Source organism: Sinohyriopsis cumingii, chromosome 6 (genome assembly GCF_028554795.1).
Source record: "Sinohyriopsis cumingii isolate HCF-2022 chromosome 6, ASM2855479v2, whole genome shotgun sequence".
In the NCBI taxonomy this organism is placed as follows: domain Eukaryota; kingdom Metazoa; phylum Mollusca; class Bivalvia; order Unionida; family Unionidae; genus Sinohyriopsis; species Sinohyriopsis cumingii.
The window spans coordinates 129,099,927-129,125,625 of NC_142966.1; the positions used below are offsets into that span (position 1 = coordinate 129,099,927).

General features: G+C 33.5%; 1 protein-coding gene across 3 annotated transcripts in view; it reads right to left on the reverse strand.

The window, feature by feature from the left end:
* Nucleotides 1–10,331: 10,331 nt before the first annotated feature.
* LOC149797945 (receptor-type tyrosine-protein phosphatase alpha-like) overlaps nt 10,332–25,699 on the reverse strand; it is a 57,440-nt gene continuing 42,072 nt past the window's right edge. For all 3 annotated transcript variants that reach the window (XM_089963009.1, XM_089963010.1, XM_089963011.1), the window contains 12 exons: nt 23,270–23,306; nt 21,533–21,630; nt 20,719–20,838; nt 19,773–19,921; nt 18,959–19,094; nt 18,325–18,474; nt 17,924–18,010; nt 17,176–17,289; nt 15,910–16,041; nt 14,989–15,143; nt 14,096–14,231; nt 10,332–13,531 (listed from right to left, as the gene is read on the reverse strand). In XM_089963009.1, coding sequence (XP_089819135.1) covers nt 13,442–13,531; nt 14,096–14,231; nt 14,989–15,143; nt 15,910–16,041; nt 17,176–17,289; nt 17,924–18,010; nt 18,325–18,474; nt 18,959–19,094; nt 19,773–19,921; nt 20,719–20,838; nt 21,533–21,630; nt 23,270–23,306 — 1,404 coding nt within the window. In that variant the 3' untranslated portion in view covers nt 10,332–13,441. The remainder of the gene's footprint in view (nt 13,532–14,095; nt 14,232–14,988; nt 15,144–15,909; nt 16,042–17,175; nt 17,290–17,923; nt 18,011–18,324; nt 18,475–18,958; nt 19,095–19,772; nt 19,922–20,718; nt 20,839–21,532; nt 21,631–23,269; nt 23,307–25,699) is intronic.

Below are 25,699 nucleotides of genomic sequence, written 5' to 3' on the forward strand. Positions count from 1 at the left end.
GTCATAAAACCCAGTCAAAAAGCAGAATATTGTACTCTGGGCTAAAAAACAACAACAAAAAGACTATAGCCTAAATTATTTTTTCCATTTAGCAGGCTTCTAACAGGAATACGTTTCTGCCATAGTTGTATATCGTGTGTGTCGATATGATGACTAACGGGATTTAACATGTAGAAGACTTTATGGGGACAAACGGGATTTTAGCCGTGCACTTTTAGTCCATACGACTGACTGTGGGAGTCTGTTTGAATTCTAACTGATAATTAACACTACACCTTCAGGACATAGGATCAATACTATTGGCCTTTATAAGGACAAGCGGGATTTAAAACTACTCTTCCATGATGAAAACTTTACAATGATAATGGGAAAATGTCATGTTCAAATTACACTTAAGATATAAATACCTAGTTATATCATCCAATTACTAGATATTTAATATTATCATCCAGGTACCTACTAACCAATAATCAGTCACCTGTAATCAAGCACATTATTTTCTGTTCAAACCCTCGTGATCTACTATTCAATAAACCACATCTACTTTATAATATCTCATATTTACTAATCAAAATACAATTTGGAGTGACTAGCACCCAAACACGTACACTTCAATAGGCATCACTGTACTATAATTACCCAACAACTTCTGTTACACATGCCATATGAATTGACTACTAACCAGTGATCTATCAAAAAACCCAAACTTGTTTTATCCGTAACTAGTTAGATAATATCCAATACGCCATGGCAGTGGCAATAATGCAGTAATTTGTCAAAACAACATACATTTATTATCCATAGACCAGATAATCCAAAATATCCGCATATTTGGTAACTAACAAGCCGTGTTGAGTGTCCAACATCCACGGATTGGAGTGTTAAAAGAAATTCATTGTTGCAAATCATGAATGGAACCAAAGTGTTGTCTGGTAATAGCTTGACTGATGTCATTTATCACTTTAGGTAATATTACCACGCGTAGCACGTAAAGTCGGGTTTTTTCGTCGATCGTGTTGTATTGGTTTGTATCAGTCATGAAATTGAACACGACACTGCTTCGATACAGTCTCATGTACATCAAAACCGTTCAGCAACTACTTGTCTAGCAACCACGTGCATATGATAAGTCATTTCTAAATTAAGGCCGTTTTTGATTTTATGTTGGCAGTGGTTAAATCCAACATCGTGCAAATAGTTATATACTGTCATAATGCGTCCAGGTTGTTACGTTTCTACACCAATGAATCATCTAGATTTATGTTCTTAGCACGGTAATGTATATTATTTTTGCCTCTTTTCAGATAACACTAACAGAACATGTCAGAACTGACAGTGAACCTAAAGCTTAGCGCCATGTTCCGATTATGTTTGACATTCCGGTGGATTAAACTCCTGCTTCTCTTAAAGTGTAAACATTTCAATCCGCGTACGAAACAAAATGGTAAAAAAGTGAATAGCCATTTGGAAAGGTCAGTCAGTGCAGTCTAGAGAGTCAAACCGTACATTTATAAGATACTGAAAAACGAACTATGCCTCTAAAACATTGTCATTGCAATACGCGTTCTTTTAAATAATGACGGATTTAAATCTAGGACGGCAAAATCGACAAACATTATTTAAAAACTCTAAAGCCAGGCAAGTATCATGTACGACGAGTGGTAGTCAAAGCCTTCATTGTGTCCCTAGACTCTGATCCAAGATTAAGGATCATGCCTTCCAAGCTCAGATGCCTAAACGTACGTTCATCCGCATCGTCTGAAATGATGCTCCCAAGGGATCAATTGATCAAGTTCCGTTCCATTTCAAGCATTTCGATGCGACCATGTAAGAAGTCACCCAAGATGGGGAGATATTGTGCATAAGACCTTATGAACCTAAGTTAGATCAGAGAAATTACACGATTGTTTGAAGTCATTCGACAGTTAAGAAAAGATAGTACATAGTCATTCGTATGATGATTATGCAGGAGGATATGACTTGTAGGTGTTTGATTTCACATTAGACCAGGGCAGCGACTAGGGACATATTCACTATATAAAACAGCACAGCTAGGTGTGGAACTTCAGTTTACAACCTCTTTCGAGAGCAATTTGATCATAATATATAAGTCGATACTATGAGAGAAGTGATCGTAGATTATTAAAATATGGATGGCGAAGCTGTTGACGTTGGATAATATAATATTTTCAATTCAGAACTACAGCCACACATTCTACGTGGAACAAAATATGAAAAGGATACAGCCATAATGTCATGAACACCAAACCAAAAACAACACTTAGTCTACTGTTTTGATTACCACTTTGCTGAATGAATCTCAGTCCAGACTACATAAAATATATATGGTTGAAGAATCTATCAGCCTAGTCAAATGCAACACAACAAATGTTCTATGACGAGTCAGTAAAATAATCCGAGAGAATATCTGGAAGAATTAACGACACTCATCCCAGAAAAAACATCTTGACAAAGTAGTATACAGATTTCATTGACCATTCCTTGCCGTCATTTACTCCTTTGATGGCGAATTGCATTACAGCTCACTTGCATCTTACGACAACTTTTCATAAAAAGGCAGGGAAGCTATCGCGACCAAGCAATGAAAAGTAAATATAAAAATATTTATTTAAAAAATATTGTTAATATATTGCAAGTCTATAAACACAAATGTCCCAGGATACATGACACATTCTGGAATTTTGAAAATATGGTGATGATGAAACTATCGGTTATGGATAACATGAAGATATTAAGATGACAATGTTCCCCATGTGATAAAAAATACTACCCGCTTTTTAAATGTGTACTGTTTGTCTTCATAGTCAAATGAACTTTAGTGTCTCCTCTCTGACACAAAGTATCAAATGCTCATCGTACATAGATGGTCTCGTCGCATAATAATTTTACTTTCTTTGGTAATGAACATAATGAAAGTTTGACGGTAGACAGTCAGATAGACAATTCTGTCACAGGAAATCAAAATAATAAATATCAGACAGAAATCAAAATAATAAATATCAGAGGTCCTATATAATATGCAAAAGCAATATGTCCTTGAAACTAATATTTGACCCTATCAGTTGTTTAATGCAAATACAGATGAAGGAGTGTCATAAAAAGAAATGTTGCTTGTAGTGAATACAAGATGTCCAATCTGGAAAATAAACACACGTTTGTAGGATATATGCAATGAATGCATACCTAATGAGTCGTTGGAGCGCGAAAGGTAAAGGTGGTTGGTACATACAGTTGTACCATTCAAAATATTTCTTTTGTTTGATTTTGTGTTTAATATTCATCGAATATTTTTATAGAAATATAACACAACAATTGTGTGGCACACATAAGTGTAGTTGTAATCATTAAGGACACCATTATACATACAAAGGATAATTTGATTTGAAATATAATTTTATATCCCCTTGTGTGTTTATATGTTTAAGATGTATGACCCAGCCATAAAACCATACATAATATATATTATAGGTGATTTAAGCAGTACACATGATAGGACACAATGTAACCTCGAGGAAACGACATTAAATAAATGGCATTGCAAATTTCAAACCAAATGTTTTTGGCAACACTGGACTGGTCCAAAGCCTGCAAGCTCAGCAGAAATCCAAATTCTGAAATGAAAGTCAGTGCGCACCTAGGAATACTTACGTACCCAGTGAAGTGCATATTTTCCAAAGTATTTAATTGTAAAGCAGTAAAATTAGTAGTCACGTTGTTGTTGCAGCTGCTGTGTCAGCAGGAATGGTGCAAGTGTTAGCAGTAGAAGCTGCAACAGCAGCAGCATGGGCAATCGTAGCATTGATAAGAAATAAGTATGTGTTATCTTACATGTCATGATACTAACTATCCGTGTGTGTGTGTGTGTGTGTGTGTGTGTGTGTGTGTGTGTGTGTGTGATTTTGATTTTTAACGCAGCTTTAACACTTTTGCAGTCGTATCGCTACGATGCAAACTCAGCAGAAATCCAAATTCTGAAATGAAAGTCAGTGCGCACCTAGGAATACCCAGTGGAGTGCATATTTTCCAATGTATTTAATTGTAAAGCAGTAAAATTAGTAGTCACGTTGTTGTTGCAGCTGCTGTGTCAGCAGGAATGGTGCAATTGTTAGCAGTAGAAGCAGCAACAGCAGCAGCATGGGCAATCGTAGCAGTGATAAGAAATAAGTATGTGTTATCTTACATGTCATGATACTAACTATCCGCGTGTGTGTGTGTGTGTGTGTGTGTGTGTGTGTGATTTTGATCTTTAACGTAGCTTTAACACTTTTGCAGTCCTATCGCAACGATGTCGGCAATGTGGCAGTTTTATAGTGTTGTCTAGCACTGCGCATCATGTAGCAGACCTGTAACATGATATCCCATCCAGTCACCTTATCCTGACACCAGGCCCACTAGTCCTAACACTAACCACTTAACGCTGAGCGCCTAGCAAAGCAGCTGTTAGTACCATTTTTATAAGTCTTTGGTATGACTTGACCGGGGCTCGAACCCACGAACTCTCACATCAGTTTCGGACAGTCTAATTACTAGATAAAAGGAACAGTATTATCTTTTGTAATAATTTTGATGATAATAAAATAATTACACTATTTATGATAGCCACTGTGGTTGTAGATTCAGTAGATCATGTTCTGCTTCTTATTGTTATTCTTATCGTAAATAGTAGTAGTATAAGTATAATAAGTATATTTATTACAACTACTATTAAACTACTACTACTACTACTATTACTACGTTTGCTTCAATCAATACAGCATACATACTAATTGCTCTAATATATCATTTGAGGTAGGATTAATCTGTAGCCAATGTTTATCACAAGTGTATGGAATATATCAGGTTGCTTTTTTCTGAACGAATGCACTTACATTCAGTGGTTAAGCAAGGTATACTTACTTACACTGATTCCATACATATCCATACACATTTTACATGACAACATATTTGTACATTTTTTCCTAGTGCAAACCATATCCCGATTCGAAGGTATCATGTCTCGGTCTCGCCGTATAAATAAATCTGCTTATGTGCAGAGATTGGATGTGTAAGACTGCTTTTATGTGCTTATGGACACGATGGTATACATCTAAGTTTAAAATTAAATACGCTGTCTAAATATATAGACGAGCTCAGTGAGAGTGAAATTGACATATTTGTAAAAGTATTTTACATAATTAAGGACAAATATGACAACTATAGCAATGCTAAAGAAAAACGCTCTTGAGTGGCTGACTCAAATTTTCCTATAAGCACTCGTGCTTCTCGTTCCTGCCTCTCAACATTGAACAACTATTAAGCGGGAAGTTTAATTGGAGACCTACTTATCATTTATTCTATGGATAGTCTTCACTGGATACGGTTGTTAACATTACTTCTTATTACATCACCAGATGTTGAAAACGTTTCGATTCTTTCTTGCAAGAGAACTATTTAAGGAACTTGAATTGAATAGATAGCTTCATGACATATACATTAGTCTCCTGGGAAAACATTGAGGATTGAATATAATATCAAAACCAGACTAACTGGTCTGCAAGAGGATCCACAATGATGATAACTTCTTCAGAAAAAAGCAAGAAAACAAACAGCCATGCATGTGCAAAATAAGTGAAATTATTAGCTTCAAGAATGTACCATTTTAAACAATGCATAGGTAACATTGTACACAAAGTGAAAGCGGTGACAAAATAGCAAACTGAAACAAACTGCAGTTTATGTGTCAAACACAAAATCAAAAGGTACGTATATTATATATTGAAGATGTCAAGTCTTGTAAACAAACACACATTTTGTGTGATGTACAACATGTATGAAAACCTTGTCCTTATATTACTCGATACCGCAGACTGCAATCCGGGAGAACTTATAAACAGGAACATATGCAAGAGAATAGTCATTTAGGGTAAAATATTCTTACCTCGAACAGCAACCTACAAAAAGCCGCCATTACAAAGCTGATATGTATATACGTCTTTGAGATCCTTTTCAACAATTCATTTATTGTTTGTTTGCTAAGGACAATGATTGAATACTTATAATATTATATTAGCTTTCCCGTGCTTTCCTCTTTACATTTTTCTACGACTGTTTTGGTAGTTTTGCCAAACAATGGCTATTATGTCTGATACTCGGTGTCATCAAATTGGTTTACTAAACTTGCTTCATCTATTGTTTCGTACTAATCATTGTTGACAATATACTTCAAGAACTAATCTGTATCCGTGAACATGTTATGTTGCCGCCATACAGCGGTTTGACCTTGTCACACTATAGATCGTATATGAGCATTTTTATTAGTTGGACACTGAATCACCAAATATGATAGATTTTGTCAACTTCAATTTCGATTTAGCAAACCTTTGTCCGGATTTGTATAAAGTTCCACGGTGATAAATGGATAAATACTTGCGTGGCACTGACATAATTTCTTGGACAAGATGATAATTATATGTGTCTGGTGAAGTTGGTCAGGATATTCTTGATCGTTTTCAAAGAAATAGCTATGGTAGCTGTTTCCATAGTACTCATGTATGTGTGTTTTGATGTTTATATGCGTGAGATCAATCTATTCAAAACAGCCCACAGTGGCCACTGCATCATTAACCAGTCACAAGGAGTATTGGCTATCAAGATACATGATTTACGACTTTCGGATAAAAAGATCATACCCATTTATGTAGGTATAAGCAAACCATTGGTTCGCCATATAAATAACAACACGGATTACAGGATCCGATCAATACACCAGTGTTGACCAATATTGGTTTATAATTCCATATCCATAAACAGCAACGCATCCCAGGCTTTTCACGGTGACTTAAACAAATGCGCTAGATCAACTTGGCGGTTTCAGGACAAGTCTCAAAGGCATCTGCGAGCTGAAAAACATCTATCCGCCAATAAAAGTCACGACAGTCACCAACGGTCATATATTTTTCCAGATTTTTCGAATGACCTGTTCATGTGCGTTTGATGATGTTGGTACTGTTTGCATTATTAAGTAACTATAAAAGCCGTACAGGTTATGAAACACTACGGAAGTTTTTATTTTACTTTGCTTAATTTGCAAATTGTATACTTTGATTGACGGTCCTCTATAGGCGCCACTGCTTTGAAAGTAATCGTGAACTTTGAAATCAGTGGAGTTAAAATTGCCAGCATAAACCAAGCAATAGGTGGCCTCGGCAAACTTATTAATATCATCACATGACACGATCATATCTGCTGGTGTTAAGAGCTGTTGTACTAAATATTTCTCAGTAATTACGAGCGATTATCAAAAACAAATCAACCTTGTTTTTGTCGCTCGCAAATTTGTCGAATGTAACATTGGTAGCTCAGTTTGCCCATCACATCTGATACAGTGTAACAAAAGCCGTATTAGACGTGCACGGTAAGTTGAACTGTACTTCTTTGCTTGCTGCACTCTTCCAATAGAAAGTTTAAATACTCAGCATCCACAAAATGACATATAGTACTTTCATTCTTCGTTGAACTGCAGTAAACGATAGAATGTAAACGTCATGACCAGGGAGCAGCTTTTGAGTGCTAAATACAATCATGCAACATCTGCTAATAATTTTCGTACCATTGCACATGTTGTGTCAGCAAAGCAACCCGACACTGACCCATTCATATCTCTCAACAGCAGTTCAATCTTGGTCCACGCGTACGATTTTTTGTAGTATGCTTGTGGGGATAAACAAAGCGGATAAAAGCATTTTTGATTCAAGGCGAACCTGATTAACATCATTATCCGGGTTAAGTGTTTTAAATGTTTTGAAGGTAACCTGAGTAATCTACACCAGAAAGTCTATATGACTGAAATTGTGTTTACCAATGTATTGCCCATATTTCAGCAGCTGGTCTGTGTTGTCACTGGCGATAGGAAATTTGGACAAGATCTCCATTCTAAGAATCAATTCTCGTCGTTGTTTTGCATTTATGACCAAATGCAGAGGAAAATAATATAGTGTTGTTATATAGGTAGACCCACGGAATGGTATTGTGGGACATATGCAATTTAGCTAACACGCATCTTTTATAAGTCAGTCCAAATCTCGCGTTGATAACTTTTTTCAATTTCGATTACGATTATCTGGTTACATCTTTGAAAGAATTTTACCATGTCTTTCTTTGGCCTTTCCCTGGCACGTCTTCGATCGGAATAATTTCGTAATAATTTTGTAAATCACCATGACACTTGTGAAATGTAAACTCGAATACTTATAATTGCTGTGTTTTTCGTGGGAACCTCAATAGGAATAGCACTGTAATACAGCCGGATCAGTTTGCTTTAGTTCTTAATATGTTGTTGATGTATACAACTGAACCAGGTCAAACAGTTATGCATGAGTTGGAGGAATCCTGTATGGTCCTAATAACTCAATTATACCATGTTTTACTTTTAGTATTGGTAGCACACGCTCACTTGAGCATTCTTTGAATCACAACCAACATACCGGTATATAAGTGGAAAATCTTTCTCGAATTGCAAATGTCGTCAATATGTATTTTAGTTTGTTTCCTCTACCAGGATCAGAAACTGCAATTACTTCAGTCCTGGCTATTATTTCATCAGCATCGTCTTATGTTTCATCAACGGTGTTAGTATTGCTCGCTAGTTGTTTTTAAATATTGTCGGATTTTTCTACAACATCTGTACTAACAAATCTTCGTTGGTATGTATGATACTATTCGCGAACAAAACCTCATGGTCGCACAGACTGAATACGCGACTTGACTCCGATAATGAATTTAATACATGGTCGAACACCTATATTAACAGGTAAAGCGAGCAAATGTGATTTACATAATTTGTAATTCGTAATGGCAAATACTGCAGCATATTTCACTTTTTCAAAAGTGCTTAGTGCTATACATTTCTGTAAACTGCCATACTGCAGTTATCGTGTCGATATAACTACAATTGTTAAAGCAACATTAACAATCTAGATTGCATACACTCTGATCTGTGTTGTCATAAATCTCATCATATACGGTTTTATATAGTTTAAGTGGATGATATTCGCGGTTAAGTACATTTCACCCGTAACACTAGGGTCAGTGAGTTTTAAACAATATATTTACACCAGTATGCATCAATCGAGGATCAATGACAACTCGATTTTTTCTGATTGAATATATTTTCTTCAGTTCAGTAATATTTCAAATCAACGCAGACCGATTGTTATGCTTAAAGAAGTTTTAACACAACCCGTATGTTCAATGGTATCTAATGATATGAAATCTAATCACCTGTTTCAAATGAGGGAATTTATCACAAAATATAATTTGATGTCGGTAAAATAATTATAATAAATCAAACATAAGGATTTCCTAAACAAGAGGAACACTTTGGGAATTTTTCAATTTCCTTATGTGCAAAAGGTCGCCACGGTGGAAAGGTTTCGCAAAACCAATAATGAGGATGCATTTCACCTAAATGCATTTTGATGAAACAGTCAAAGGTTTAAAGTATGCTTTTTTAAATCATCTTTTCAATTCTTGTTTATGTTTTCATTGTTTATGCACATGGCTAGTTGCATAGCTTTATGGAGGACTAATCCAAAACCACACAAATAATCTGAAGTGATCTGGCAGACGGTTTCCTTTCTTATACTTTCCTTGCAACGTATGGAATGAAACTGAGTACAAATTGGTTCGATATAATGTATATCAGTAAATGCTTAAACAGGGCAATGACAATTTAAAAAATGATGGGGTTTTTTTACAGGAATTTCTATGTTTTTTCTTTATATTTTGCATTACGAATATAACGTATATACACCATTTGTCATCACAAGTATGCAACACTTTTCATGAATTCGCATCATATGAGATAACATTTAATTTTGGAGTGAAAAGCAATGACAGGAAACAAGTAGTTTTTGTGTGTATTTGTTCAACCTTACTCCAGACATTATATAACTGTGCTCTTCTTGTATTATTTTTAATGTCTGAATCACGCGTTATTTCTTTGAAACATTTTCCTTGTTGGATAACAAAGATATGTATAGATCACACATAATATAAGAATGTGGAAAGAAGTTTATCTCGTTGTCAGTTAAATGCTATGAAGAAAGTGTCATTATCGTTAATACCGCTTCATTATTGTAGTACAAGTAACAATTTACCTCCAGGAGAAATGGATAATTGACAACAAACTGAATATATTTCAATGATGAATAAGCCAGTGGTAACAGTTACTGAGAGAGAGAAAGAAAGAGAGAGACTAGCAATAAAGTATCACCTTAACATAATCCATTAGTCCAGGTTAGTCCAGGTTTAAAAAAAGACAAACCATCACGCTATTTTCTGGCACATGCTCTTTATATATTACAACTTGGTCCAGGCACATGAATAATACATACTATTTGAGGCTGGACGATATAACTTCTACCCAATCAAATTACATTATATATATACTGAGATGATATTTAAGAAACATTAATTGCAAACATGAACAGTATCATAATCAAATGTTGACTACATCAAGCTGAATTAAACCTGGAATTTCGCGAAAAGTGCCTAAAACTTTGTTGGATTTTGCGTCAAATCTTTGTTAATAATTCTTTCAAAATATCTTAATGGTACATGGCAAAAACCTTAAATTTCGTGAATATTGCTTAACCTTAATTAAACAATGTATGAATATTTTAAGATGTTATCTTGTTTATGAAATACGGGTAGCAGTGGGCCACTGTTTGTGCTTTTTGGTGTCGTCAACTCATTTCATACAAATCTTCTAATATTTCATAGTAGGAGACGGAAATTAATATTGGTCAAGAAGCAATTTCAATATTGTTTGTACTTTATTGAAATTAGTACGAGCCATAAAACGCTTTAAGCATTTATTTTTAATAAAGGTTTATCAACGACAATTAATGTTTACTATATTCTATTACTCCTATTCGTATTTTTCAATTTTATTCTGACATATCTAACATGAATCTACCATATTCGCTGACCAACATTTTAACTTGTGCCAAGCACAAATAAAGAGTCTAGGTGTCGCTAAAGACTTGATACATCTACAATTAACTGTTTAACGGGAGCCTATTTAAATCAAATCAATTTGCATACAAAATAACAAAAATATAATTTTCTTTCGGTCGTACCCAACTGCATAATCCTTCCTTTCCAACATAACTACGAATTGCGTATAAAGTCTCTAGGTTTAAATAACAATGTATGTGAGTGTCTATGTGGGTGTATGTGCTATTTCTAAATCAAATCAGGTGAAGAATGGTTTTTTGTTTTCTATAGCACAACTCCAATTAAGCTTACAAATTCCAGTTAGTAGTCACTAACGTTTCTTTTAATGCATAAAATACACTTATCGTGTGCATCGACTTGTGTACTTCAGCTAATAAGGTACCGGTTCCTTTTTAAATTTGTATTTTTACCTAATCATATAAATGTTTTACACCTATCATTTTCAACCATCGTTATTTTTTTTGGAAAATCCCATAACAATTGCATCAGTGTATTAAGCAGTTTTTATGTGTGTTTAATTGCACATGGACTTATGAAACAAACAAAGAGATGTAGCAGGCCATGCGATGTTATCAATTTTAATTTTGTTTTAATTGTACAGACTAGATACCATTTTAAACCTACAAACAAACAATACATGAAGTAACAGAAGAAAGCGAGGACTCCTCGGTTAATATCTGTCTAGTAATCGATAAAGTTGGAAATATGTTCTTGATTACAACATGAAACGTACCTCTAATTAAATTATACGTGAATTGTCATTTTTTATTAAGATTTTCCATATCGCAGAGAGTTATTGAATGCAACGTTATTAAAAAATGGTTTGATCTTTTAAAATATAACTATTTCTGACACCATATGAGAAGCAGGTTAAACAAATATGTTACATATGCAAAAATAAGGCCGATAGTCATAACTGCCTCTTTACAGTAATCAAAGTATACAACTTACAAATAGATGAATGATTTAATATCAATGAGAAAATGTCTTAGAGCCACCTACAAATAAAATGCAATTGTCAAAATTGTAATTAAAACACATTGTAAGGTTATGTAACTTGAAACTCTTATAGATCTGTACATTTCAATATAAATAATTGAAGACAAACATTGAAAAACCTATTATTTCCTTCACAGATATGTACATTTATATTACATATTTTTATCATAGACTTTAATTTGAACCTTTCTTGATCAACTGCTTCCTAGCATGATCTTTGTGTTTTATAAAGTTTTCCATCTACATAGTTCACCTGCCACAAGCACTTTGACGCATATAACATATCACTTTGTTCCATAACTTTTACACCTACTCGTAAAATTATTTATAGAGATGTCACCAATGTTTATTCAGTACATTATATCACAACTAGCTTTTACGTTTTCGTGTATCATCATCTGGGTTTTTTTTCTTCCTCACATTCAAACTCTAGTTCAGCATCTCGCTTTAACATTTAGAGCATCCGTTTATTAATATAATCTGTAGAAGAAATACTATTTTTCAACTTTACAATACGGAGAAAAATACCTAAGTACAGACAATATATAATTGACCTATAATATACAAGTTTGTTAATAAAAGAAGTGGCGAAAAAGGATTTCAATTTGATGTCTGATTGGTATCATCCTCATTTAATCAACCTAAATGTGATAACATGACTCCATTTTGAATGTAAGGGTACGATAATCCTTACAAACTATATTGCTGTGGTATCGTTGGCTGTTGGTACGCTATGAATGACATTAAATATTTTTATAAAAAAACGTAAACAACTACATAAAAGTATATACAGTGAGTAAATCATCCCGCCTTGATTGTATTCATATGAATACAGAGTACGCAACATGCTCCTTTTTGTACAAATGTTCAGGCATTTTGTTTAAGAGGTTCATTAATATTGACAACATTTCTGCAACAATTAGCTGTAATAAAGGATCGTCAAGACCCAAAAGAAATCTACAAAATCACTTAAAAGCATTGGCAGAGGGAATACTATCGATGGTCCACGTATAAATGAAAGACAAAAAGAAATGCAGATATATGATCTTGAAGCAAAGCAATTATCTAGACGGTTAATAACTTAAAATATAGTAAAATATAATATACCAAACCAAACGGCAACTGGTTTGCCGTTTAATGTTTTGATACCAGTAATCACTTTTTAAGCAAAACTGTTGGCATAAGAGTTACATGATGATAAGAAAATGCCACAAATTTTGATCCGAAACACTAAAGCAACTACCTTTTTGATAAAACGTAAACGTATGCCACGTGGCCAGTTAGATAATAAATATAAGTTATCGTTGAATAGTATGTGCGGAAATGTATTTTGGACAAAGTGCACGTAGTATTCCATCAGACAATTTTGCTAAATATATCCACAAACTTTATTAAAATATTTATTTCAACATGAGCAGAGAATTTATTTTCCACTCATTGAAACTGCATTTTCATAGGTGGATTCTGATACCGCATCGCTTGCAAGGCATTTATATAAAAACAGATACTGCTCCTGAAAATAATAATAATAATAATAATAATAATAATAATAATAATAATAATGGTAATAATAATCATAATAATAATAATACAGAATGGTAGTATCATAAGAAGTGTTTTGTCAACAACTTGAAAAACAAAAATAACCATCCTAGCAACAGCAGCAACAGCACTACAACTACTACTAATAATGATAATGATGGTGATAATGATGATAATAACTCCGAAACAAGAAGAATGAACGATGGGAAAATTAATTTCACCGTAATAATACTGGTATTAATAGTAAATATAATTGTACTAGTAGTCTTCCTCAGCATTATTTGTTAATGTAATAATGTTAATTGTATACGTAGTTTGAGCAGTAATAATGGTAGCAGTAGTAATCATATTAGTAATATTTTGTTGATGATGATGAATGCTCATATAGTACAAACATTTAATACTGCTGCTGTTTTCGAGGGAGAGAAATATACAAAATGTTAACATTTAACTGAAAGGTGCTTATGTTTGTACAATACATGAATGTTCATTTAACAGCATTGTATTTATGAAAAGAATGTAAAGAACATCTTACCAACGTTGGTAGCAGTGTTCGGCTTTTTGCAATCATACCCATCGCTGTCTGCAATATACAAATTTCTCCGTCTCTATGGGCTCTGTTTATCTCAATCATTAATATGTAGATGACACCGCATCTGTTCAAACCAGATCTGAAATACATCAGGGCAAACGTCAATCTAATCGGCCTCAAATATATTTCCGTTTTGTAAATATATGTAGTTTTAAAATATATGAATGCTAGCAGCGGGTCGCTTTGAAAACGATAAATGCCATTAATGTTTGTGAAAAAGGGACTTAAGCAAAACAATCAAGTAGTAATAGTAACAGATTGGCCATAAACTGTTTTAATGGCGTGAAACGAACATACGGCACCATTGTGGATTGAAAATGTGACGACACGAAAATTAAAATTGTGCATACTAGTTTGATTAAAACAAATTTTGGCCTTTGAATAAAAAACATTTCAAGGTCAGCGTAAACTTTGTTTATATCGTTCTTACGTTCCATTCTATCGGCATATCCCCTTTATATTTGCTTTACATCCAATAGAAAGAAAATATAAGCTTTGTACTTACGGCTGTTTCATTAAAAAATATTATTCGTAACTTTATGACTGATAATTTTTGTGCACTATTCGTTGATACCTTAGATCGTATCAGTGGCAAATAATGGATATATTTGTTTACTTGTTGTTTAAAGGCACATTATCACACATAATGTCTTATAATGCAAATTGCTTTGCAAAGATACACACCAAGATGACTGACTCAAACCCGCGTCCTTGTTTTCCAGAGTCTGGCCCGCTAACCACACAACCAACGATGCTTGCCAACGACGGAAACGACGTATGTGAGTCGGACACATAAATAAGAGTACATTCCTTTACGGTAAGCTGTCTCTACTAACCTTGAGTAAAGGAGAATCGGATTTGAGCGATCTGGGCTAGGATCCCGTTGGTAGACATCTTCCACTAGCGTCATAACAGACTTCGTATTTTCAGGTACTTCGTGAGATTCTTTCCAACATTTCAGCGAGAACACTGTTATTTCCATTGACTTTGTCTAGATTGTTCAAATAAACATTTATATCCTTAGAAGTCTTGTGTTGCAACATTGTTTAACATTAAAACGTCCTAGATTTATGCTGATCTATATGTAAATTTGAGTTGGATTTGCGACACAAATTTCAGTGTTCACTAATCGTGGTGACTTAAATTGAAGAAATCTTGAGCTGAGTTTGTTATTCACAATATATTTACAAAATTATTATATTAGAACTCTCTATGACCTTTTGTTATAATGAAATATTTTTGTCTAGAAAGTACTTGTAATGGCAAGAAAAGGTTTTTAATGTTTGTAGATTGTGTATTTTCATCATTAGTGAAACAGACATATCTGATTACAATAACTTTTTGTCATGGAAATATAGGACCATGAACTTGATGTCCCGTCTCATTAACGGCCAATTGATAAGGGAGACGTAATAAGTCTTAAAACAACAAATACAGTAGTCAACATAATGAAAAAAAATTTGTATATTAAAATGCATATGTGTAAATAATTTATATTGGTATAAATCTTAACACATTTCTCTAGCGCATTATTTATTATGTTAAATTATCCAACTGGACCTATTATGACATAAGGAATATAAACCTTGTAAATATGTCAGTGTCCGAATAGTGTTATGCATACAAATCGTTTGCACTAAACATATCAGATTATCATGTTGTAGTATTCATGTTAATTAACATTATTGCGACTTTAAAATAATAAAACGTATATTTTATTAATATAATGCTAACGTTCGTCAAAACTTCAAACATACCGCTTGGTCATGAGTGATGGCATATTTTGTTCTTTCAAAACCTCCGACTTTTGCTTGATTTACATGTGTTATTTCGCAGTCAGCAATAGTCTTACATTCGTTTTCTTCAGTGGAAAAAATGGTATTCGTGGCCTAAAAGTAGGGGGAAAAAGTAGTTATTCTCACACACTACGTACCCTGCGGTCAAAACTACAATTTGCGGTTTGATTGCACGAAACCAAACATCATTTGTTTGTCGAATCAGGAGTTTTAAAGCAACACGAAGATTTTAACCCTAAAGTGTTTCCATACTGATTTCAAAGAAACACCAGATCTATACACCGCACATGCTTGAAAGATAAATTTATTGGAAGAAAATACTAACCACTGGAAAAAGAAGAACATTATGTTTACCGGATCTACTCACATGAAGAATAATATATTAGATACAAATAAAAATAATTTTCCAAGTTATCTTATCTAATTCAACCAAAGAAACAAAGTCAAGAAGCTGACACTTGTTTTCTTTTTGTGATAAATGTTTCATTACCAAATGATGTCATGAGTTTCAGACAACAAATTGCTTGTAACGTGCTGTGAGCATTGAGCTCGAAGGAAATCAATATATTGCATCTCTCTCTCTCTCTCTCTCTCTCTCAAGATTGATAGTCTGATTGATATATACTTAGTTATATATGTACAAAAACTTACACATGTTAATACCCATTCAAATGAATGAATAGTTGTGTGAAATAGTCCAGTATGATTTGATATCACATAGGATTACAGGGGCTGGGTAGTTCTATATATTTGAATAACAGTAAATAAAATATGATGCAAAGTAGCAAGTTTGTCGATTGGCATAAAATTTCTTACTATTAGCATCGACATATGCCTAAGCTGCCTCTCAAAACATTTTTGTTTCCGGAATTAGGAGAAGGATAACAATAGCGCTAACATATTTGCAGATCAAGGGTGGATATTTTTTCCATCTTTATTACTGGAAAATTGTCATTAATTGAATTTAATGTTTGAAATCGTAAGGAATATCTTCATGCAGCCTTCCGATCTGTATATTCGTAAGGACATAATATTGTCACACTTAATGATTTCATTAGACTATATCATAAACATACATTATTTAATCTTGCTGATGATGAAGGAACGAGCGCAAACGAATTAATACAGCTACTATAACTGTGTACCTAAATTGCATCTGTATATACAATTGCATCACAAGAATTACTTATGACCATACATATCACGAAATGTTGTGTTTATACTTACATTTCTTTCATCGACGTCGATCACAAATTTGACTTTGTGTTGTCGTATGACACTCAGTATTTCTTCGTCCCGGATTGAGTTCATTGCGATGTAAGCATCTCTGCCTGGTACATTCTAAAATAGATATTTACTCACATGCTTGAAAGGTAAACAAGAACATTTTGTCTTCCAGATATGTGATTCATTTTTCCTTTCGTTTTCACTTCAAGAAAACAGAATAAAATAATAAATCCGACATAGTCATTCAAATGTTAACAACAACACGAAATCGCTTTTAGCCTTGGTACACATTAACACTTACAAAACATTTTCACCCCTTCGGTGGCCTAGTGCTTAGAGCGTCCGCCTAGGATGTAGAGGGCGTGGGTTCAATCGCCGGGCAATTCATACCAAAGACCTACAAAAATGGTACTAACAGCTGCGTCGCTTGGCGTTCAGAGTTAAGAGGCTAGTGTTTGGACTGGTCGACCTGGTGTCAGGATAATGTGACTGGGTGGGACATCATGCTACATGTCTGCAGCATGATGCCACAGTGCTAGACATCACTATAAACTATCACACTGCAGACATTGTAGCGATATGACTGAAAAATTGTTAAAGCTACGTTAAAAATCCAAGTCACACATATATACACATCTATACAACACATTTTAAACTTGTATGGTACTACCGGCCTAAATTTTGAAATTAACACTACGATCTACGCCGAGTGGTACAATACAGCGAGATGTGTGCATTAAATATTTACCGGCAACCATATTTTGTTGGATTGAAATTCCGGTGTATTCGAGTAGACTTGCAAAAAGATTTCGTCTTGTTCAGTACGTAACAGCATCTGAAAGTACAAAGTCTTACACAATCACAATAACGAAAGTATTTGATACTAATCTGTTACAAGTAGATCATAATCAACACGACTATTGCATTTAAATTATGAAACCTGTTTTTACCTTGATTCAGTTGAAATCATCTGACACTAATTCTATAATGTACTGGTGTTTAAGAGGCAATTTACCTGTTTTGAAGAAACAGTTGAGAGTTTTATCGATTGAAAATATTAACTTGAAAATACTCAACTTTGGAAACACGAAGTCATACGTGAACAAATCATTAAAATTTATTTGACAATTATTCGGAAATAATACTTGCGTTGTACTGTCTTTGAAGGCGCGTCAGTCCTGAATGTTCATCTATCTCCATTAAATGCATCAGTACTTCTGAAACCTGCTTCTGAAATATGTGTATCGTCCCAATTCCAATAGCTTCTGCAACAACGTCATGCAGGAACATATACTGGCTCTGAAATTTAAAAGTAACGATATGATTGCATGGTACAATAGTACATTAATAATGCATTGTCTACATGTTGGTCTAATTAGTTAAACGTGTGAGACTCTAGCTGAAGCACTTGCTAAATCATCCACGTGAAATGTTAATGATGGGGTTTATCCTTTGTTTATAATAAGCAGCATGCAGCACTATTATTTCTCCATTTGCAATTAATTTGCCACATTTCACAAGCGAATTGTACAGAAACGAGATAATTGTTCCTTTATGACCATTTTTCTAGCAAATTTTCTTATCAACAACACATTAGTTTAAAATTATTTTTATTACCGTCAATATGTCATTCACTATTGAACTTCTTTATTTTCATCCTAAAAATTCGGTATTTAGTTTCGTCTAGCTTGAAAGTAATTAGTTCGCGAATCACTTACAAAAAATAATTCTTATCAGTTAATGACCAAGATATGCAATTCAGTTTGGAAGAGGACACTTTTACCTCTGTCTGAACCATGTTGACCCGCTGTTCTCTCAAATTATCCACGTACTTCATCACAGACACATGACCCGTTTCACAAATCTGGTCGTATAAGATGTCTAAAGCAATGAATGTTCCCGTTCTTCCAACTCCAGCACTGAAGATAGATGTTAATATTTGAAAATAATGTTACCAAAAATCTTTCTAATATACATCAAATCCCATGAATTCTGTGAAACAATATGCTATATTCATTAGTGGTATGTTGTGATCATATTTTCATCATTAACTTGGGTATTTTTATTGGGTCTTAGAACGATTCAAGCAAGAAAACATCATTTAAACGCTATGACAGAAGGGACGTGTGATATTGCCACATAATTTTTTATACTTTAATTTCCTTAGTAAGGTAATCATATTAATTGAAGAAAACGTAGTATGTTTATAGGTACTGTTTATGTAATTTCTTTACTAAATTATCTCTTAAATAATCAGATGTGATATATCAAACAAATTTCTTTTTAAATCAACAATATTGATTTTAACAGCGAAAAACAATGCAATTCACCATCAATATTTGCAATGTGTCTAAAGGAAAATATAAACGTTATGTAAAATAAACAATATTGATAAAAGTATGTATAGTATGGTTTTGCATTTTCCTTACATTAAATCTTTATCAGAACAGAATATATATTTTTGTATCTGTCAGCTAAAATAGATAACTATATCTAGAAAGAGTTGCATCTTTTACAATCTGACAATGACCCATTTTAATTCTTAAGGTAATTTAATTCATTTTTAACGTTTTCAACGTGGCTGTTCTAACATATACCTGCAATGTACAATCACTGGACCCTTTCCGTAAGTCTTGGTTTTCCGTACAGCTTTCCAGACTCCAACAAGTGACCATGCTGTATCCGGTACGTCTTTATCTGGCCAAGCCGTATAATGGAATTGTGCGACATTTCTAGACCTGTCACCCTAACAAATCGTATGAACAAATCACGTTCTGATGGTCTTTAATTTATACACAAAGCCTCCTCTATTTCTATTTTTCTTTCCATGTACCAAAAAAGTTTTGTGTGTCTTTATTGACTTAAAAGAGAAGGCTTTATATATTGCTCTCGTAGGGTGATTAAAGATCATCATGACACATATGTAAAGACAGATTATTTATGTAAGTTAGCCTTGTATTCACTATAGATAAATGTCGTGCATGCTTTTGTATATTTGAAAAATTGAAACACCATATTGTGGTGTAAACATGGTATTGATTTATTTTTCCGTTGTTGATCATTTTAATTTCCAGCTTTAAAAAGGCTCCTAGTACATTTACAGAGAACAAGATCCGGTTAATCTATACGTTGATTACATGCATCAAGAATGAACTATTAAGAATCGCAGATGATGATTTGAATCGGAAATGTATGTTATGTTTCTTTAGTGTTTGTCCAAGACAATTTACCTGTTAACGAACAAGACTATGGTAAAGATTCATAGACATGCTAAGATTGGTCATTTTTAGGAGCATGAACATATTTATTTAATCTCATCTATACAGAAAATAAGTATAATACATCATGCATATTAAAGGCTCGGAAAATATTTATTATTCACTTTTACAAGTTGAGATTTTCAAATAACAATTAATTTCCTTTGGCTTAAGGAAAGCTGTGTTATGTTTGCAATTTAAATACTCGTGTGAAATTCCGTCCCTAAAACTGTCTTTGCACTAATTCGACTAAAATTAGTAACACGTGCTAATACACAAAAGTTACCACACTAATGTTTATATGTCTTCTAACATAATCTGGAAAAGCTTCAACATGCAGGATTTGGACCATGACGTCTCCGTACACTTGCTTGTTTGCGTCTGGCCAGTACTGGATACACTTAACCTAGTGAACGAGAAACATAATATTACGTTGATATTGTGAGACAACGTTGTCAATACACATCGATTTTAAGGTACTCCAGGTGAGTACATTATTCTCATTGTCGACTGATAGCGACGTTGTCTCATCATCGTATGAATCAATTGTGAATTGTTTCGCAGCAATGATGCGAAGATTTATTCCTTTCAGTGGTTATATTTACCTCACAATTGGATAAATATCATCATCTCACATTCTTTTGATCAAATCGCAGTCAATATTTTTTCAGAATAGATTTACATAGTGTCATAGATATGCATATTATTTTGCATCGCTGCGAATTTTGCAATTATGCTTTAATGAAGCACTTTGCCATTTAAATAACTCACATAGTAATGTTACATATGAATTGCAGAAACACATCCACGATTTTCAGAAGACAAATTAAGAGGAAGTTTTAAAATAATACTTTCATTGGCAGGGATCAAAGAAGGAAATTGTCTATTTTGTATTGCTAAATCTGACCTAAAATAGTCAAAATTAACTCTTAACTCCTGTAATTAGCAAATGACATTCTGACTCACCTGTTAATCACTTACATTGATTTAATGGCAACGAATTCAATATAATGTATACGTAAGCGTAATGTAGCAAACAAGAAAGGGGAATCAAAGTAACACGACATACGATATGTAAATTTTTATGAAAGTTGAAAAACCTTTCCCATTTCTATAAGATTTGTTAACATGACTATGCATTCCGCTTTCTCTTGCCAGACCATCCACCAAAAATCGGCCACTGTTTCCTTAGTGGGACCTGTAACGAAAACTATTTGAATAATTTGATTTCTGCACATAGATAATTTCATAACTTTCCTTGTATAACTATATAGTGTGAAAAGAACTTATAAAACAAACTTAATGATTCTTTTCAACTGTCATTTTTTTTTCTTTCTTAACGTTTTTCTATTCGCATCTATATATATATATATATATATATATATATATATATATATATATGTGTGTGTGTGTGTGTGTGTGTGTGTGTGTGTGTGTGTGTGTGTGTGTGTACCTGTGTGTGCATGTATGTTTGTGTGTGTGTGATTTTGTAAATGCAATTTTTGAAGAGTTAATAGGTTTAAGTTAAATGTAACGAATACAGTTTCAAATCTCACATGGTATATAACGTGTGCGCAAATCTCATGAGCGTTCATGTTATAAAGTTCCGTTTTCCAGATGCCGATAACTTTTATGAATAGCATGTAAACAGTCGAGGAAATGAATACGAAATAACACACGTGTCTGTACATATTGATATATTAATAGTATTCGCGTAATTGTGTATTCCTTTTGATTTCATCCTGATATAACACTTAATATGGTGTATTTTGACCACTTATGTCAAGCAATATCGTTTTATAACACTTGCATTTGACACTCAGACCGTAAATGTATCGACTAATATCGTTTCAAATTTAACTCCAGATTAAAATAATGTTCCAACAAGGAAACAATGTCAGGAACCGTATTGGCTTGTGACTGTAATGAAATAATTAACTATTCTTTTCAGCGATTAGTTATCATATATGAACCGGATTCATGTGTCTGCAGAATTTCTAAACTATTTCACTAACGACTATCTTCGCATGGTTTTGTTTCTCTCCAGTCGAAACATTTATGTAATACATATTAACTCTAGAAATTCAAACAAATACGCACCCTTAAAATAGGTCCCCAATACTTTAAAAACAAAATGAAAACATATTTTCTCCATTTAAATATAACTGACAAAGTCACCCCAAAGAACGTTCAAGATCAAACCAGAATAGATATTAGCATATGACGAATTATTGAACAGATCGGACCAATAAACTAACTTTACAATACGAATAGTCGTAATTATTTTAAATTGCTGAAAGAATATTAATATTACCAATGTGGTAAATTCCGTTGATTGTTCAAGACAATGGTATGAAAGAAGGATAATATTATGTATGGTATGTCTCGTACAGTTTTTAAGGTGAACAGGTCGCGCGAATTGCTGGCAAACAGACAGTTGTATGCATGTTTGTTTTGATAGATAGACCTGACATCAAACCCGTACAGACCACATGCTTGGTTTGAAACTATAATTTTAAACGTATATAAAAACGGAAGCACTTATATCCTTTCACACTAGAAATCCAGTGGATCATTTAACAAGTTTAAAGAAGCAGATGTGGTGCTTGTGATGACTTACTAAATAGATACAAGATGTGTAAGTGTTATCTAATGATAACAATGTATATTCTGAATTCAAGTAATATCTGATCTTTTAGGGAAGCAAGAATTACTGAGACCAATTACGAATTTAAAACAAAAATTCGTTTAAATACATAAACCTTTCAACGACTAAAGCAGAAAACAGTTACAGAGACACACTGATTATACAAGCTCTGAGTAATATGTTTACATACCTTGTGCAGCAATGTAATGATTGCATTCATTATAACCCTGAAGGATAAAAAATTAAGGTGAAACACAGACGTATAGGAGATTATATTTCCTGGCATACTAAGTCTTAATATTTATCCGATGTCTTAAGTTCCGACAATCAATTGGGGTATACATACGTGCTTAATATCATAGGTAATGTTTCTTACGTTTGTAAAATCAAGTGGAAATAGCAACTACCAACCACTACAAAAATGCACAATTGGATCCAGCTGACCCATTAGTAGTATACAATTGTAATTTGTGCTTAGAGACATGTGTGACTGGTTCGTTGTGTTTTTAATTTATAATGATGAATTATGTGTTTTAACAGCGAATTATTATCCCTTTCGCATCTGATATTACATGGATTGAAACAAAATATAACATCTTCCATATACTTAAAAGAAAATTAAACATAATGTGAATTCGATGTTTAGGATACTCTTAATCCAACATTAGTATCGTTATGAAACCATGCTCCTAATTATATTAAATTATCTGACGAAAATTAAATGTATAACTTCAAAGTAAGGCAGTTTGCTTCCATTCCTTGTGGAAACAACTATACTTCGTTTCACAGCATTCCCAAACTATTTCTTTCAATTGAGATTATTTCATTAAATAGATAAAGATTGACAAGTAACACTATCTATTTAATATTATATAATAAGAAGTAATAGTATCTTTGAAAAGAGATCTAAAATGTCATGATATTTATTAATTCTTAAAAATTTCCTCTGGGAAGGAAAAGGGTATTTCGTTTACATTATCAGTTTAATACAATACTCAATATTTACTCACCAATTCTCTATTGACTGAAGGCATTTTACAACTTATGTTAGTTTCATATTTTACAACCTTCGGCTGAATGTCATCTACGACAGTACACATAATGGGTTCTGAATAGTCATATTATATGTGTTTATTTCAAAATATATTTACTCTGTTTTTGGATGCTTTGATTAAATTGTGCTCACCATTGTTCCGCAGACAGATTGTTCCAAATTTATATTATGCTGTATATAAATGATAACTTCATAATTTCCAATCTTATATGTCATATTAACAATTGAACAAAGTGCTTATGATGGGATAAATGATGAGTATGGCTACATGGCCTATGCATATGTAACCTCATCGTAGAATAGAATATGACATTACGAAAAGTCTTATCAGTGAGCAAAACACTTTATGACACGCGATCTCCATCAATAGAGGTAAGTGAGTTAAATAATATTTTTCCTAATTGTATTATTGCATAAAAATTTTTTACTATCACATTTATCTTAAATTTTATGTCATTCCGACCTGTGTCGTATACTGCAATGTCATAGTCTGTTTCATGGTTTGCCGGTAAGTAACTTAACAGAACGAGTATATTCTCAAAAATGTTCTATTTATTAAGGAAGATAAGGTGTTACGTTAAGTATTCTATGATTCTTGTCAGACACAGGTTCATTTTGCACAGTAGTCCCGATAATATAATTTGTATAAAATCAACTCAAGTTTACACTACATGACGTCATTACGTGCCGTTATACATGACCGTGTCATTTGTAGTACACGGATATTATATTTTCAGCTGACTCATTGATCATTGATGACTAATCGTTGATTAATTGAATGATGACTGGTTAATGCTGAGTGTAATGCTGAAAGAGTGAAGGTGAGGCGGAGGGACAGTCACACTCTATCTCCGTATATGCACCATATTGTAGGTGTTGTTTAGTAGTGGTGCTATTTTGGGTTGTGTTATCCCCGGTGTGCTGCTGTCGGCGGTTGACTTTGGTCCGGACGAAGATAAACGTCAACGCGTGGGGAAGAACCAAGGCTTCTGGACCAACGTGTCTGCATAGAACAAGAGATTATACGGATCTTTAGGCAGACCAGGAGGCGCATACCGTTCGTGGTGGCCCCTCAATCATTCGACAGAGCGCTGAGACTGAGAAGACCTTTCTGATTTGTTCGACTCCGCAAGACATATATCAAAACGTTTTATATCATATTTCATTATTTGAGTGAAAACTAACCATATTTCACTATTTGAGTGAAAACGTGTCATATTTCATTGTTTGAGTGAACTATATCATTTTCATGTGGAAAGTGTTAATGTTTACGTATTATCATTGCTTCCATTGTTTGTGTTGAATCACATTGAATCTTTAATCATTGTAAAGTTTTACTATTTAAGGCTTTTCTTGCATATAAGTACCCATTTCATTTAAATCGCAACATTGTCAGGCTTGTGTATATTTTGTTAAATATCCAATATTTGGATTTTGTGGGTGAACGAATCAAACAGTCTTTATCATTGAAACATTCATAAGTAAACATTATATCTTTGGCGACATCAAAAGCTTTCTGTTGTAATCCAATCCCATCGCGGTTATCTTGTTACGAAGTCCACAAAA